Source organism: Astyanax mexicanus, chromosome 12 (genome assembly GCF_023375975.1).
Source record: "Astyanax mexicanus isolate ESR-SI-001 chromosome 12, AstMex3_surface, whole genome shotgun sequence".
Classification (NCBI taxonomy): Eukaryota; Metazoa; Chordata; class Actinopteri; order Characiformes; family Acestrorhamphidae; genus Astyanax; species Astyanax mexicanus.
The window spans coordinates 35,261,272-35,273,300 of record NC_064419.1 but is presented as its reverse complement, the minus strand read 5'-3'; the positions used below and the strand labels follow the sequence as shown (position 1 = coordinate 35,273,300).

At 39.1% G+C, this 12,029-nt stretch overlaps 1 protein-coding gene across 2 annotated transcripts; it reads left to right on the top strand.

The window, feature by feature from the left end:
- Positions 1-245: 245 nt before the first annotated feature.
- Positions 246-7,461, top strand: znf366 (zinc finger protein 366). 2 transcript variants are annotated; one of them, XM_049485895.1, is made up of 5 exons: positions 246-569; positions 2,236-3,428; positions 3,948-4,160; positions 5,505-5,679; positions 6,595-7,461. In XM_049485895.1, the coding sequence occupies exons 2-5, from the start codon at positions 2,376-2,378 to the stop codon at positions 7,032-7,034; spliced, it is 1,881 nt and encodes a 626-aa protein (XP_049341852.1). In that variant the 5' UTR covers positions 246-569; positions 2,236-2,375; the 3' UTR covers positions 7,035-7,461. The 2 variants fall into 2 exon arrangements, with proteins under 2 accessions (XP_049341852.1, XP_007247278.3); XM_007247216.3 differs by having other exon boundaries at positions 249-569; positions 3,969-4,160.
- The last annotated feature ends 4,568 nt before the right edge of the window (positions 7,462-12,029 follow it).

The following is a 12,029-nucleotide window of genomic DNA, read 5'->3' as shown; positions in this document are numbered from 1 at the left end:
ACCCTAGACCACTGAATTCCGGAGGACCAGAGATTGGTACTCTGGACCGCTCCCAGGCTTGTCTTGAAAACAGATTTCACACTTGACCAAACATAGCAAACTCATGGAGCAAGCACTACCAAGTTTGAAAAAAAAAGGCTAGAGTGAGAACACCCTTAGACTTTCTCTATTTCCATCAAAACAGGCAAAGCTAAAAGAGGAACCCAGCACGTATGCAGTGTCTAATAGAGGCCAGTGGCTGTGTTGTGTCTTCACAATCTCCAGTGCTAAATCTGCAGATCTATACATCCAGCTTTACACAATGCATACATTTCATTTTTTTGTGTTCAGAGCCGCACAACTGCAAAAGTTTGAAGAGGAATGGAGATGTCTATCTAGTGTTTCCTTATTTTTCAGCAGGAAGGCACAGGCTTGTTGACTTCCTCTCCCCTCCCTTCCTTCCTTCTCTCCGAAGGTACTCATCTGAAAAATGGGAACAAAGTGATTGTTCCTGTTCTCTTTCTTAAGTCACTTCAAATGCTGTCTGCTGGGCTGGAGGCTCATTGTCCAGAGCACAGGGCAAGCGTCAGGTAAGTGCCCGGGGGCTGCTAGCACCATGCTAACTCACACTCGCACTCTGCGCGGTGGGCCGAGGCAGGGGTAGGCAGGGGTAGTGTCTAATCAAGGGCACTGAGCGAGGAGGAGCCTCTATTTATTATCTGAATACATCAGGGACAGGGCACTGGGCACACTGTGGCCACTAAATTGAGGAGAATAATTTTGCAAATGCCGGCCGTGACTGAAGAGGTGACTGATATTGATGTGACAGCCTTGACTGTTAACGTGTGATGACTGATTGCATACTGTATATCTTACTTACAGTTTTGTAAGGTTTTAAACTTTTATATCTTAGTTTGGTTTGGTTTTGCACCTGCATGCAGGCTAAGAATGTGTTTTCCTGGAATACAATTTCAATGTGCTTAGTGTGCCTTTGTTCTGCTGTTTAAGTAAAATATTAAGTATAATATTCACTTTGCAAATGCACACTATGCATAAAAAGAAGGTGGATTATTTTTTTGTTATTGTGTCTGCAAATGTAAACAATTTGGATGACAACAAATGGGTTTTCTAGTACTTTTTTCGAATATGTCTTAAAAATTATGAATTATTAATTGAGCCTTCCAATGAATATCCATATTAAATGCACTTTTGGGAAAAATCAATATTTTTTACTGCTACTTTAAGACTGTTGTATATAGATTAGATGTAGATGTATGTTGTACGTCGAATTGTAATGTAATGGGGAAAAAACAACAACTAGTATTGATTAATACTGCTATTACATAACTATACAAATGTGTGAGATGAATGGAATATGGGATCATTACATTCTTCTATGCATTTTTTAAAAAATTATGCTCAAATTATCCACATCTACCAAATACATCTTAGTACAAGTGCATTATAACCAATTAGAAAATGAGTTTAGAGTGACACTTCCTCTATCACCGTGCAGTGTTCCATGTGGTTTTGAGGAAATACTCACCTGATTAATCATAGCGACAGTAACAGAGACATGAAAAAAGCCAAACAATTAACATGTGTCCGAAGAAGAACTGCTTAAGTTCCTGTGTTTCTTTTTTGTTCAGTCTTCCCCATTCACTTTCCCTCAGTTTAGCAAAGTCAGTAGCAGATAAAACAACAACACACTGCTGCTCAGTGGTGCATTCAAACCAGTTTCACCTGAGAGAGAAAAAACACATTAAAAAATCATTGTCTCTGCGAAAAGAGAAGTGCTGGCTGACCCGAAGTGAAAGACAAGTCCGGTATAGGAAAACACAGAGAAACGAAAAATGAGAGGGAGTGGGTCTGTGTTTCTGTGTGGGTCTATGTGTACTTCCCCTTTAAGCATTGATGAGGAGTATTGATCCCTTTTCTATTCTTTTTTTGTTGGGTCTCGGTAATTTGAGATACATCATGAGTTTACATCATGTTCTGTTGCATAGTCAATGTCAGATTACACATTTACAGGTATGCTTTTTTTTCTCCCTTTTTTTGAACAAATGCTATAAAATATCTTCATAATTGAAGATGCTTTACTTACAATAGCAAAGTAAATAACAGTTTTTTTTTTACCAAAAGGGATAAATAATAGATATATGGTTAAAATAGGGCTCCATTACAATTTACAGTTCCATCACTGATTTGTATTCTTTAAAAAATAAGTGAATGATCCTATATTCTTTGCATTTCCAGGCAAGTGATGGACAAATCCACAGTTCATGCTGAAAGAGAGAATCCACTAGACAAAAATCTGAGGACTTGTTCTGAACCATAACCTCAGCCTTTCTGCCCTGAAAGGTTCTTTCACCAACAATCCTAAATTAGGTTACAATATGGACCCAAACGACTACAAAAACAAGAGGATGGATGACTCAAGAACTGTTAACCTCTCTCATCTTCCCCACCCCATCGCCCAACCCATCCCCTCCCGCCCTCGCCCTCCAAAATACATCCCGGAGATGATCGATCTCAACAGGCTTCAGTTTCATCGAGTCCTGGGCAGGTATGATACTGTGCAGATCAAGCAGGAGACGGTCAAGCCCATGCCAATATGGCCGCCATCCCCACTTCTACTGCACCCTCCTCCACCACCATACTTCCCACCACTTCACCCAAGCCTGGTCCCTTTCCCTTTCGTCATGCCCGGCCCAGTCATGCACCTTTCCCCCAATCATTTCTACCAAAGCGAAGCGCTGAGATACCGCCGAAGGAGCCAAGAGGGTTCCAAACCCTCCACCACTGAGAAGTTGGGTCTGAACGTGCATGTAGACGACAGCTACTATGTCGATGTTGGGGGAGACCAGAAGCGCTGGAAGTGCCGCATGTGCGAGAAGTCCTACACCTCCAAGTACAACCTGGTCACGCACATCCTGGGCCACAGTGGCATCAAGCCTCATGGCTGTGGTCTATGCGGCAAACTCTTCAAGCAGCTGAGCCACCTGCACACCCATATGCTGACCCACCAGGGTGCCCGGCCCCACAAATGCCAGGTGTGCCACAAGGCCTTCACGCAGACCAGCCACCTGAAACGGCACATGATGCAGCACAGCGACATCAAGCCCTACAGCTGTGGCGTCTGTGGTCGGGGCTTCGCCTACCCCAGCGAGCTGCGGGCTCATGAGCTCAAGCATGAGCGGGGCCAGGAGAACATCTGCGTGGAGTGTGGTCTGGACTTCCCCACTCTGGCCCAACTGAAGAGGCACCTGACAGCTCACCGAGGACCGGTCCAGTACGACTGCAGTGAGTGTGGAAAGAGCTTCCAGTACCCAAGCCAGCTGCAGAACCACATGATGAAGCACAAGGACATACGACCCTACATCTGCAGTGAGTGTGGCATGGAGTTCGTCCAGTCGCACCACCTCAAGCAGCACACTCTGACCCATAAGGTACGTTGTTTAGTGCTTTATATGAAGATTGATTTTCTTTTAGTGGTTAGTCTTACTGCAAGACATGTAGACCACATTGATAAAAGTTTAAAAAAGCTTAAATTTTTTGTGGTCCTTTAATTCAGAACTGAAAAGAAATTCTTTAAGGTGCTTTAAGCACCTAAAGGAGTTCCTCTAAAGTTTCAAATTGAAGACCCTCTAAAAGTTCCTCAAGGAGTCCATGACAGTTTGTTAAATTCCCTGCTAAAATACAACTACGAAACCTGGCATGAGGTAACAGATGAGTTTGAGCAGGAAAAGCGGGAAAAGTCTTAGACTATCCCTTTACTCATTACCAAAATTCAGTACCACCTTATGTGCTAACCCTTGCAATTATAGGGGCTGGGATGTCATGTAACATGCGTATTGTGTAGGTCAGAACCTTATTATTTTGCTATCAGATATCAATGCCATGCATTACACTCTTCAATGCATCCATATGAACTGACAGAAGCCTATCCCACTCTCCCTCTCATGAAGAAATGTCTTCATGCCTTTCAGGGAGTGAAGGAGCACAAGTGTCGCATCTGCGGCCGCGAATTCACCCTGCTGGCCAACATGAAGCGCCACGTCCTGATCCACACCAACATCCGAGCCTACCAGTGCCACCTGTGCTACAAGAGCTTCGTCCAGAAACAGACGCTCAAGGCTCATATGATCGTCCATTCTGACATCAAGCCATACAAATGCAAGGTGCGTCATCAACATGACTTCCAATATAATAGCTTAACCTGAGCCTAAGTGAGGTATTATTATGCAAGTCTGGCTTTCATATCTTGGGGAGTGATGAGAAAAGGTTGAGGTCAGGTAGACTTCTCGGTTTCGAAACCAGGCTGTATAAGGTCACGTTTTAGGACTGGCAGTGAGCGTCAGTTCTGCAAAAAAAAGAAATTAAATATTAAATTAAAGTAATTTAATATTGCATGTAATGTATCTGATTTAAAATTCCTTAATTTAAGCTTTGTTTTGATTTGTTTGAATATGTTTAGCACATAAGTGGACCATGGGCTATAGGTAGGTTCCAGGTTTGGCATTGGCTCTGAGTGGGTTTGCACTCAGTTGGGCTTCATATCATTACAGCCCACCTTAATTTCCCATGGGTCTCACCAGGACAGTGAAGAATGATTCCCAGATGGCAATGTTTAACCCCTTTTAGTCATATGGATGCCAGTGCCCATCACAGTGCCCATATGTGGGGACAACAAAAAAATCTTCCTGGGACCCAGTTGGGCCCCACATGGGCATGCTATCTGTGTCTTGACTTACTGTATGTATTGTATGCCCTGCAGTTTAATGGATGTACAACACTGAGATATTTACAGAAATGCACAATTCTGGCCAGACACCTCCTCAAACAAGCAAAGCTGTTTTAGGGTCCCTGTTGTTTTGGAATGCTTGTGACCTTGGGCTGAGATGGACGGCTTGAGGCGATGACCAGATAGCTGCGTTTTTGGCAGCCGCGCGTCTCTTCGTCCATAGGAAGGATATCGCAGCACAAACTGCCCCTGTAACAATGGCTTTTTCGTCCCCCGAGAAAAGGCCCCGCAAATAGATTTCATCTCGCTTTCTCTTGTGCTTGGGAGAACTTCCTGTTTTCTCACGGTCCTTTTGGACAGTTTACAGTCCCTCTCTCCTCCTGAAGGAAAGGCCCACCCTAATAAAAAAAAAGAATGTAGAGGAAGGACAACGCAGGAGTGCCCTTCCCAGCCAGACTCTGGCTCTGTCTTCCGGCCTCTTCCTCTCTCTGCTCCACTCATTCATGATTACTCTCGCTTCTGAGTGTGTTTTGTTATTGCTAAATTTACGTTCTGGTTTTCTCGGCATTTCCTTGAAAGCGATTTAAGTTTAGAATGTGACCAAGGGGAATGGGGGCTCATTTTCAATGCAGTCCATAGGGTCTCAAAAGGATATAAACCAGCAGAAAACAGCAGTGAATTATTTTAACTACTATGCCATATGCATTTCTATGTCATATGATGTGTCATCATTATTGATGATTTGCTCTGTCCTGAATGACTGTTCTTTGTTTTTTTTTAGCTGTGTGGAAAGGAGTTCAACAGAATGCATAATCTGATGGGTCACATGCATTTACATTCTGACAGCAAGCCCTTCAAGTGCCTGTACTGTCCCAGCAAGTTCACTCTGAAAGGAAATCTGACCAGACACATGAAGGTCAAACATGGCATCATGGACCGAGGCCTGGATGCCCGAGGTACGAACAGTTAATCAGTATGATATACTAAATTAGGTTCATTCATAATTGAACACAGTTTAAATAAGCTGTTTGGCATTACATGCATTGACAGTTATTGACACGATATGACGTACTATTATCTATAAAAATGATAAAAGAATGTGGCCTAGCATTAAACCCCATAATCAAGTAGTGTACGTTTGACTGAACTCAACAATTCAGTAAGTATGCACACATCACAGCGCTGCTCTCCAATGAAAACATGTATCTCCAAAACAGCAACTTAAAGCAATGAGATTAAACTTTTTTCTATTTTAATGAATGTCAATTTAAAACAGTTTATTTTAGGTCATTTTTGATACAGTCAAAAAGGGAAAGTTTTGTGTGCTCCAAATTATGCAATACAATAAGAGAAACAAAAATTAAGATTCTAGTTTTTCATTGGACGGTGACGATATGGGAAATTTAGCTAAAATATCCCTTTAAAGGGTCAGTCTGTTAGTTTTGTTGGTTTGGGAATTTAAAGACCTCTCTGGTAGAAAATGTGTAATTGCACAGATGAATGTCAAAAATAATTTAAATGCAGGTTAATATAAATAAAATTCTGTATTTTTCAGAATATTTTTCTGTTGATTTTATTTATTTTTGAAATACCATAAAAAAATTGAGAGCTATTATATCCAACAAACCTACCAGACCATGCTGGAGGTTTTAAGAATGATTATATTAGATGTTGCAGGACGGTCATGACAGGACACTGACACTATTAAGTTGAATATTTTGTCCTCTCCCTACACAGGAATATATCACAAAATACTTTACCAAATACTTTTCTAAATATTACTTAATTCTTAGGCACTGCTGCTTTAAAATTGATATAGACCATACTATTGCTAATTACTGTTTCTCCTCTGTTCTCTTCCGTCACTCTAGTTTTCAGACGAAGAGGGCGCTTGTGCCTGTCAGCACCCCTGCGACTCCTGTCCCGTTTCAGCCAGGAGGAGCCCTTCGATCTGTCCCAGAAGAGCAGGCCCCTGCCTCGCCTCTCTCAGTCGGACGGTGAGAGCGTGCGCGGGGGCAGCTCCAGCAGAGAGGAGGATGAGGACAGTCTGTACAGGATGAGCCAGTACAGCCCCGACCGCTACCACTCTGAGATGGGGAGAGCTCTAGAGGCCAGAGAGGCGGATGATGAAGATGAGGAGGATGAGGATGTCATGGTCCACGTGGATGAAGAGGAGAACAGCAGTGATGAGCAGTTCTACATGGGTAAGGAGGAGTTCCGGTGTCACTCAGAGAGTCAGCAAGGCTCAGTCTCTGATGGAGAGATCTATTCAGCCAGATCCTACCGGGAGCGAAAATTAAGCTGTGAATGATTCTGTTCGAAAATGGTGTAAAATTTCTCATGGGAAAAAAAAAATATTAATAAATAAATTGCAAGAATTCTGTGAAACAGTTTTTGCTTTTCAGCAGTATTGTAGCATAAGCAACTGTGCTAATAAAACGATTAACATATTTTTAAAGAAATTAATATAAAATTTGCAACTGTTTACTTAATAAACTTGCTAAACAAGTTAAATGCATTAAAAATGTGATTGCTTAAATGTTTGACTGACAAATCATCCTTTGATTTTCTTGCACTGACAGTGTGATAACATTTTAACCAATGTTCCTGTTTCTTGATTTTTTTTTTTTACATTTCTGAAATAACATGTAAATAAAAGCTAAAATAAATTGTCTTGTGATTTTATTTTTCTGTGACACAAATCCTGATCTGTATTTATACAAATATTAAAAGTATTTTTAATACATTATTCATAACTGCGTGGCTACTTTATTTGGTTTACTTATGAAAATCACAATATTTTGATGTGCATCTGCCTTTAAGACCAGCTTATCTGCTTAATCAAATCAAAGAAGGAAATACCTGAAAATGTTTGTTAATAACAGTAATTAAAGTTACAAATATACAGTTTTATGCAAATGTAAGGCATTTAGTTGATTTTTGTAACCAAAATCAATTAAAGACAACTTAAACATTGAATAAAGTCCATTTATTAAAGATAATAATTTAATAATAACCTGCAAATGTCAACACAGTTACCAACTCTAATTCATAAAAAAGTTATGACAAAACCTTTAGCATGTGCCTCATGAGACAGTTCATTGTGGATTTGCATTGTGGGTAAGTTTAGACTCATTATTCTACATTAAAAGTCATCCTCTTCTAGATAAGTTATTATATTTGCTTATATAATTTGTTTGTATTCAAAAGCCCACAAGCTTAAAATCTATTTCTGTATTGCATCCTTTTTTATTTAACCATAGTATGGCTTGTGCCTTAAAGATAAAATACATCAACCAATCACTAGATATACCTTTGAAAACATCAAATGCTGATTTTCTTCTAATGACTCTTCAGTGAAGGTCATATATGTGCATTGGCTTGGTTCCTTTGGACTTCCAAATCTTTAAACCTAGGAGTGTTTTTTATTATATTTCAAAGACCTTAATTTTATTGGTTCCACTGTTATTACATGTATTGTTAATATGTAACTACACAGTTATTAGAGACACTACTTTTAAAGTGGGACCATGTTTTCCTATAGACTTTACTAGCAAACCTTAGATATTGACTTTTGTAATTTGGTCACAAATCAGCCGAACTAATTTAGTATTAATCATTATTTTTCCTCAATTAATGTGTAAAAAAAATCCAAAAATTATTCCACAAGTGAAATTTTACTAGGCCCATATTACTATATTTTTATGTTTTTTTATGTTCATCAAATATAAAGTAAAGGTGTATTAAGATGTGCTGAAATAAATAAAATTTCATTTGGCCAGTAGTGGCCAATCATTTGCATCCAATATAAAATAAATGAATAAATGCCCATTCTTAGAACATACATGTTTCTACATTTGGCTACAACTCTTCTTTGAAAAGAACTGAATTTCTCAGAAGAGGAAAGGAAGTGGAGGAGAATACTGTACATAACCTGATCAAACAAGCCTTGTTTCGGCTCTGTGGGGTTCCAGGCTCCTCCACCTTCATTTTTATACCATGATGTATTTGTCATTGTTCACAACCACGGATGCTATTTTGGGGTTCTTATTCTCCTTCTAGATAATAGATCATCAATCTATGGACCATTAAAGTTGAATGAATTTCTGTATTCTGCATTTGTAGAGTAACAGCAGCTGTTTTCATTAAATTATCTAAATCCTACTGACTTAAACTACTTCTTTCCACCGTTTTTGTGTGGTGCAGTCTCAGAGAATTCAATATTTAAGTGGCATTCAGCTCCTTAAATCAAACCCTAAGCTTGTGAACAACAAACCTGCTGACAAAAACATTGCCAGCATACGCTTTCATTTTTGTTTGATGGTTTAGTTGGTCTACAAGTAAGATACACTTGTCAATCAGAGTCTCTGAAAGGGACCTTGTGATTTGACTTCTTTTGTCTCCAGATCAGCAGCGTGATCGTACTGATACCTTTTCTCCATACTGATACCTTTTCTCCTAAGACAGGTATAAGAAAAAAACAAGTCAGAATTCAGAGGTCTTTTATTAATACAATGATAAATAATTGTTAAGGCTTTAGAACATTTGCCTAGGGCTTGATCTAAGGTGCAGCAACTAGATTTTCCACTTTTACATTTAAGCAATATTATAAAATAACAACCTGTATGAGATTTGTGAATGTGAGGAACATTTACACCAAGTGCAGAGTCTTTAGACCAGGGTGTCAAACCAGTTAACCTTAGGCAATTGTTGCTGCAGATTTTCCTTCTAGCCAAGCAGAAGCATACAGTGTTTTTTGGCATAAATTTGTCATATAATGTGATCTAATTTTCATCTGCATATCACCAAGAAAACATCATCCCAAGTGTAAAGGATGGTGGAGGGAACATAATGATTTGGGCCTGCTTTGCTGAATTGGGGCCAGCATATCAAAGTGCATCAACATATTTTACAGGATAATGTCTGTACACTAGCTGAAGTGTCTGTACACTAGCTATAGTGTATGAACACTAGCTGAAACTCTGTAGTTGGGTGATGTGACAGGACAATGACCCAAATACTGGAGCTAATCCACAACAGAATGCCTTAAGAAAAACAAATATGCATTTTGGATTTTGGAGTCTAGACTTTAGATGCTATGGTTTGACTTGAAAAGAGACGTACACTTAAAGTGGCCATGAATTACAAGAGGGCTGTAGCAGTTCTGCCAGGAAGAATGGTCCAAAATTGCTCCTCAATGATAAGCACATCTGTGTGTTCAATCAAGACCTTCTATATCAAAATGTTATGTTATTATTTTAGTCACAATTTATTTGTCAATACTTGGATTAAGATTGGATCTTTTTTTTGACAGATTTATGTAGAAAACCATGACACTCCAAAGGTTTTTAGATACTTTTTCTTGTCATTGTATATCATCAGCTGTTTGAAGAATGATCAACTGATTAAACAAGTGGAATCAGGTGTGTTATTGGTTGTTTAGAATTAAAACCTGCAGCAACACAGTCCTGTTCAATTTTGCACGTTTAATTCAAGCACGTTTTAGTTTGCGCTTTTTAAATGCACTGCATCAGTTTTGCAGAATTAAAGGACTTTTTGGTCTCTGTGTGAGTTTCAGCCACTGCAGGCCCTCCACACACCTCAACTGGGCGTTACTCCCAATGAAACTATGAACGCGAAGAGGAAGTTCTCATATCCTCATCCTCTCTTCCCTTCACCTCAGCGTTTCAATCCCAAGACCAACGGGAAGCACGCAGCGGTGCAGAATCAGGTACTGCGACTGCGGCCTGCTGAAGTGAAACCCCTGGATGAGTCAGGACAAGGGAGAGCCTGTACTGTAACGGACCTGTTGATGAGAAAGGTGCACCACAGTGGAAAATATAACCACTGTTTCTTTTTCTCCTCCTGGTTCCACTTCTGCTATACGCAGGACGGAAGGTACACGAGAGACCAGAGAAATCAGCCAAACACAAACACATCAAATAGTGAATTACTTAAAGCTCTTTTATCCTCCTGAGACCTGGCCTTTCATTTTAGTTTACTGTATAAATCTGAGACCTATAATCCAAACACCATTAGTGCAACCTGTTTAAATCCTACTGTAATGACAGGAGAACAGTGAAACAGAGCACCAGGATTTTCTTGTTAATATTGGGGTTAATATTGCAGCTTTTACAATTCATGGCAATAAGAGATGCAAGTAATCAGTCCTTTTGCAGATATTATGTTTCTGTAGTGATGTGCAGAGAGAACACCATCTACCCACCCAGAAAGTGCATGCCCTATTGTGCTCTCTCGGACTCCGGCTGCTGATGGCAAGCAGCATGATCTGGGATTTGAACTCAGAGCCCCTGAAAACCACAGTTTTTATTCAGATAAACAGGACTTACTACAAAGTAAAACATTAAATTGTCGAGAGTGAAGAAAAAAGTTTCTACCCTAGATTCTTTCATTTTGAGGTCAACTCAAATTCCTAAGTTTTGAAGAAAATCTCTAACAGTTGTATAATAATCCTTAGTTCAGATCACTTCTCTTTCATAGGTACAGAAATATGAGATAAAAAATGCACTGAAAAACCGACTGTATACAAAACCTACTGTAAATTACTGAACAAGAGTCTCAATGTGTGAGAACTGATTAAATCCAACATCTGCTGAAGAATTGCTCTGTAAACCCTGTTAAAGTCAAAATGAGCATGTGCAAAGTTGGTGGCTTTTACTTATGGTTCAGCTACAATAAGTACATTTTGCCAACAAAAGGGATCACATTCAGAGCAACTTTTAAAAAGTGATTTATTTATGTTAATTAAATAAATTATTTTAATATAATAGTTTGTAGTGCAATTCAATATATATATATATATATATATATATATATATATATATATATATATATATATATATATATATATATATATATATTTTAGTTGATCTAAATGTTGTGTTCCTTTCATTGTTGTCCAGTTTGCCCTAACTGAGGCCAAAAGACATTTAGAATTTAAAATTTAGAATTGTGAAGCAGGTTTTCAGCATATTTTAAAGCATGCAAACCATGAAAACAATAAACATAATGAATGCCAAACCACTACATAGGCCAACATTCTAATACCAGGCAAGAACGCAAAGTAAAAGAGACATATGATAAAACATAAAGACCTTTTTTTTCAGAATTGTGAGTACTGGGGCCTATGTAAAGGATCTTTGATGAGGATGTTTTTAGAGAATAGTCTCATCATTTTAATACACAGACTCTTCCTCCCGCTCAGTTAAAGTAAATTGTGCGGTTCCGTTTCTTTCTGCAGTTTGTAGAATCGATTTGTTGTACCAAAAGGATGTTTTTCCCAAGT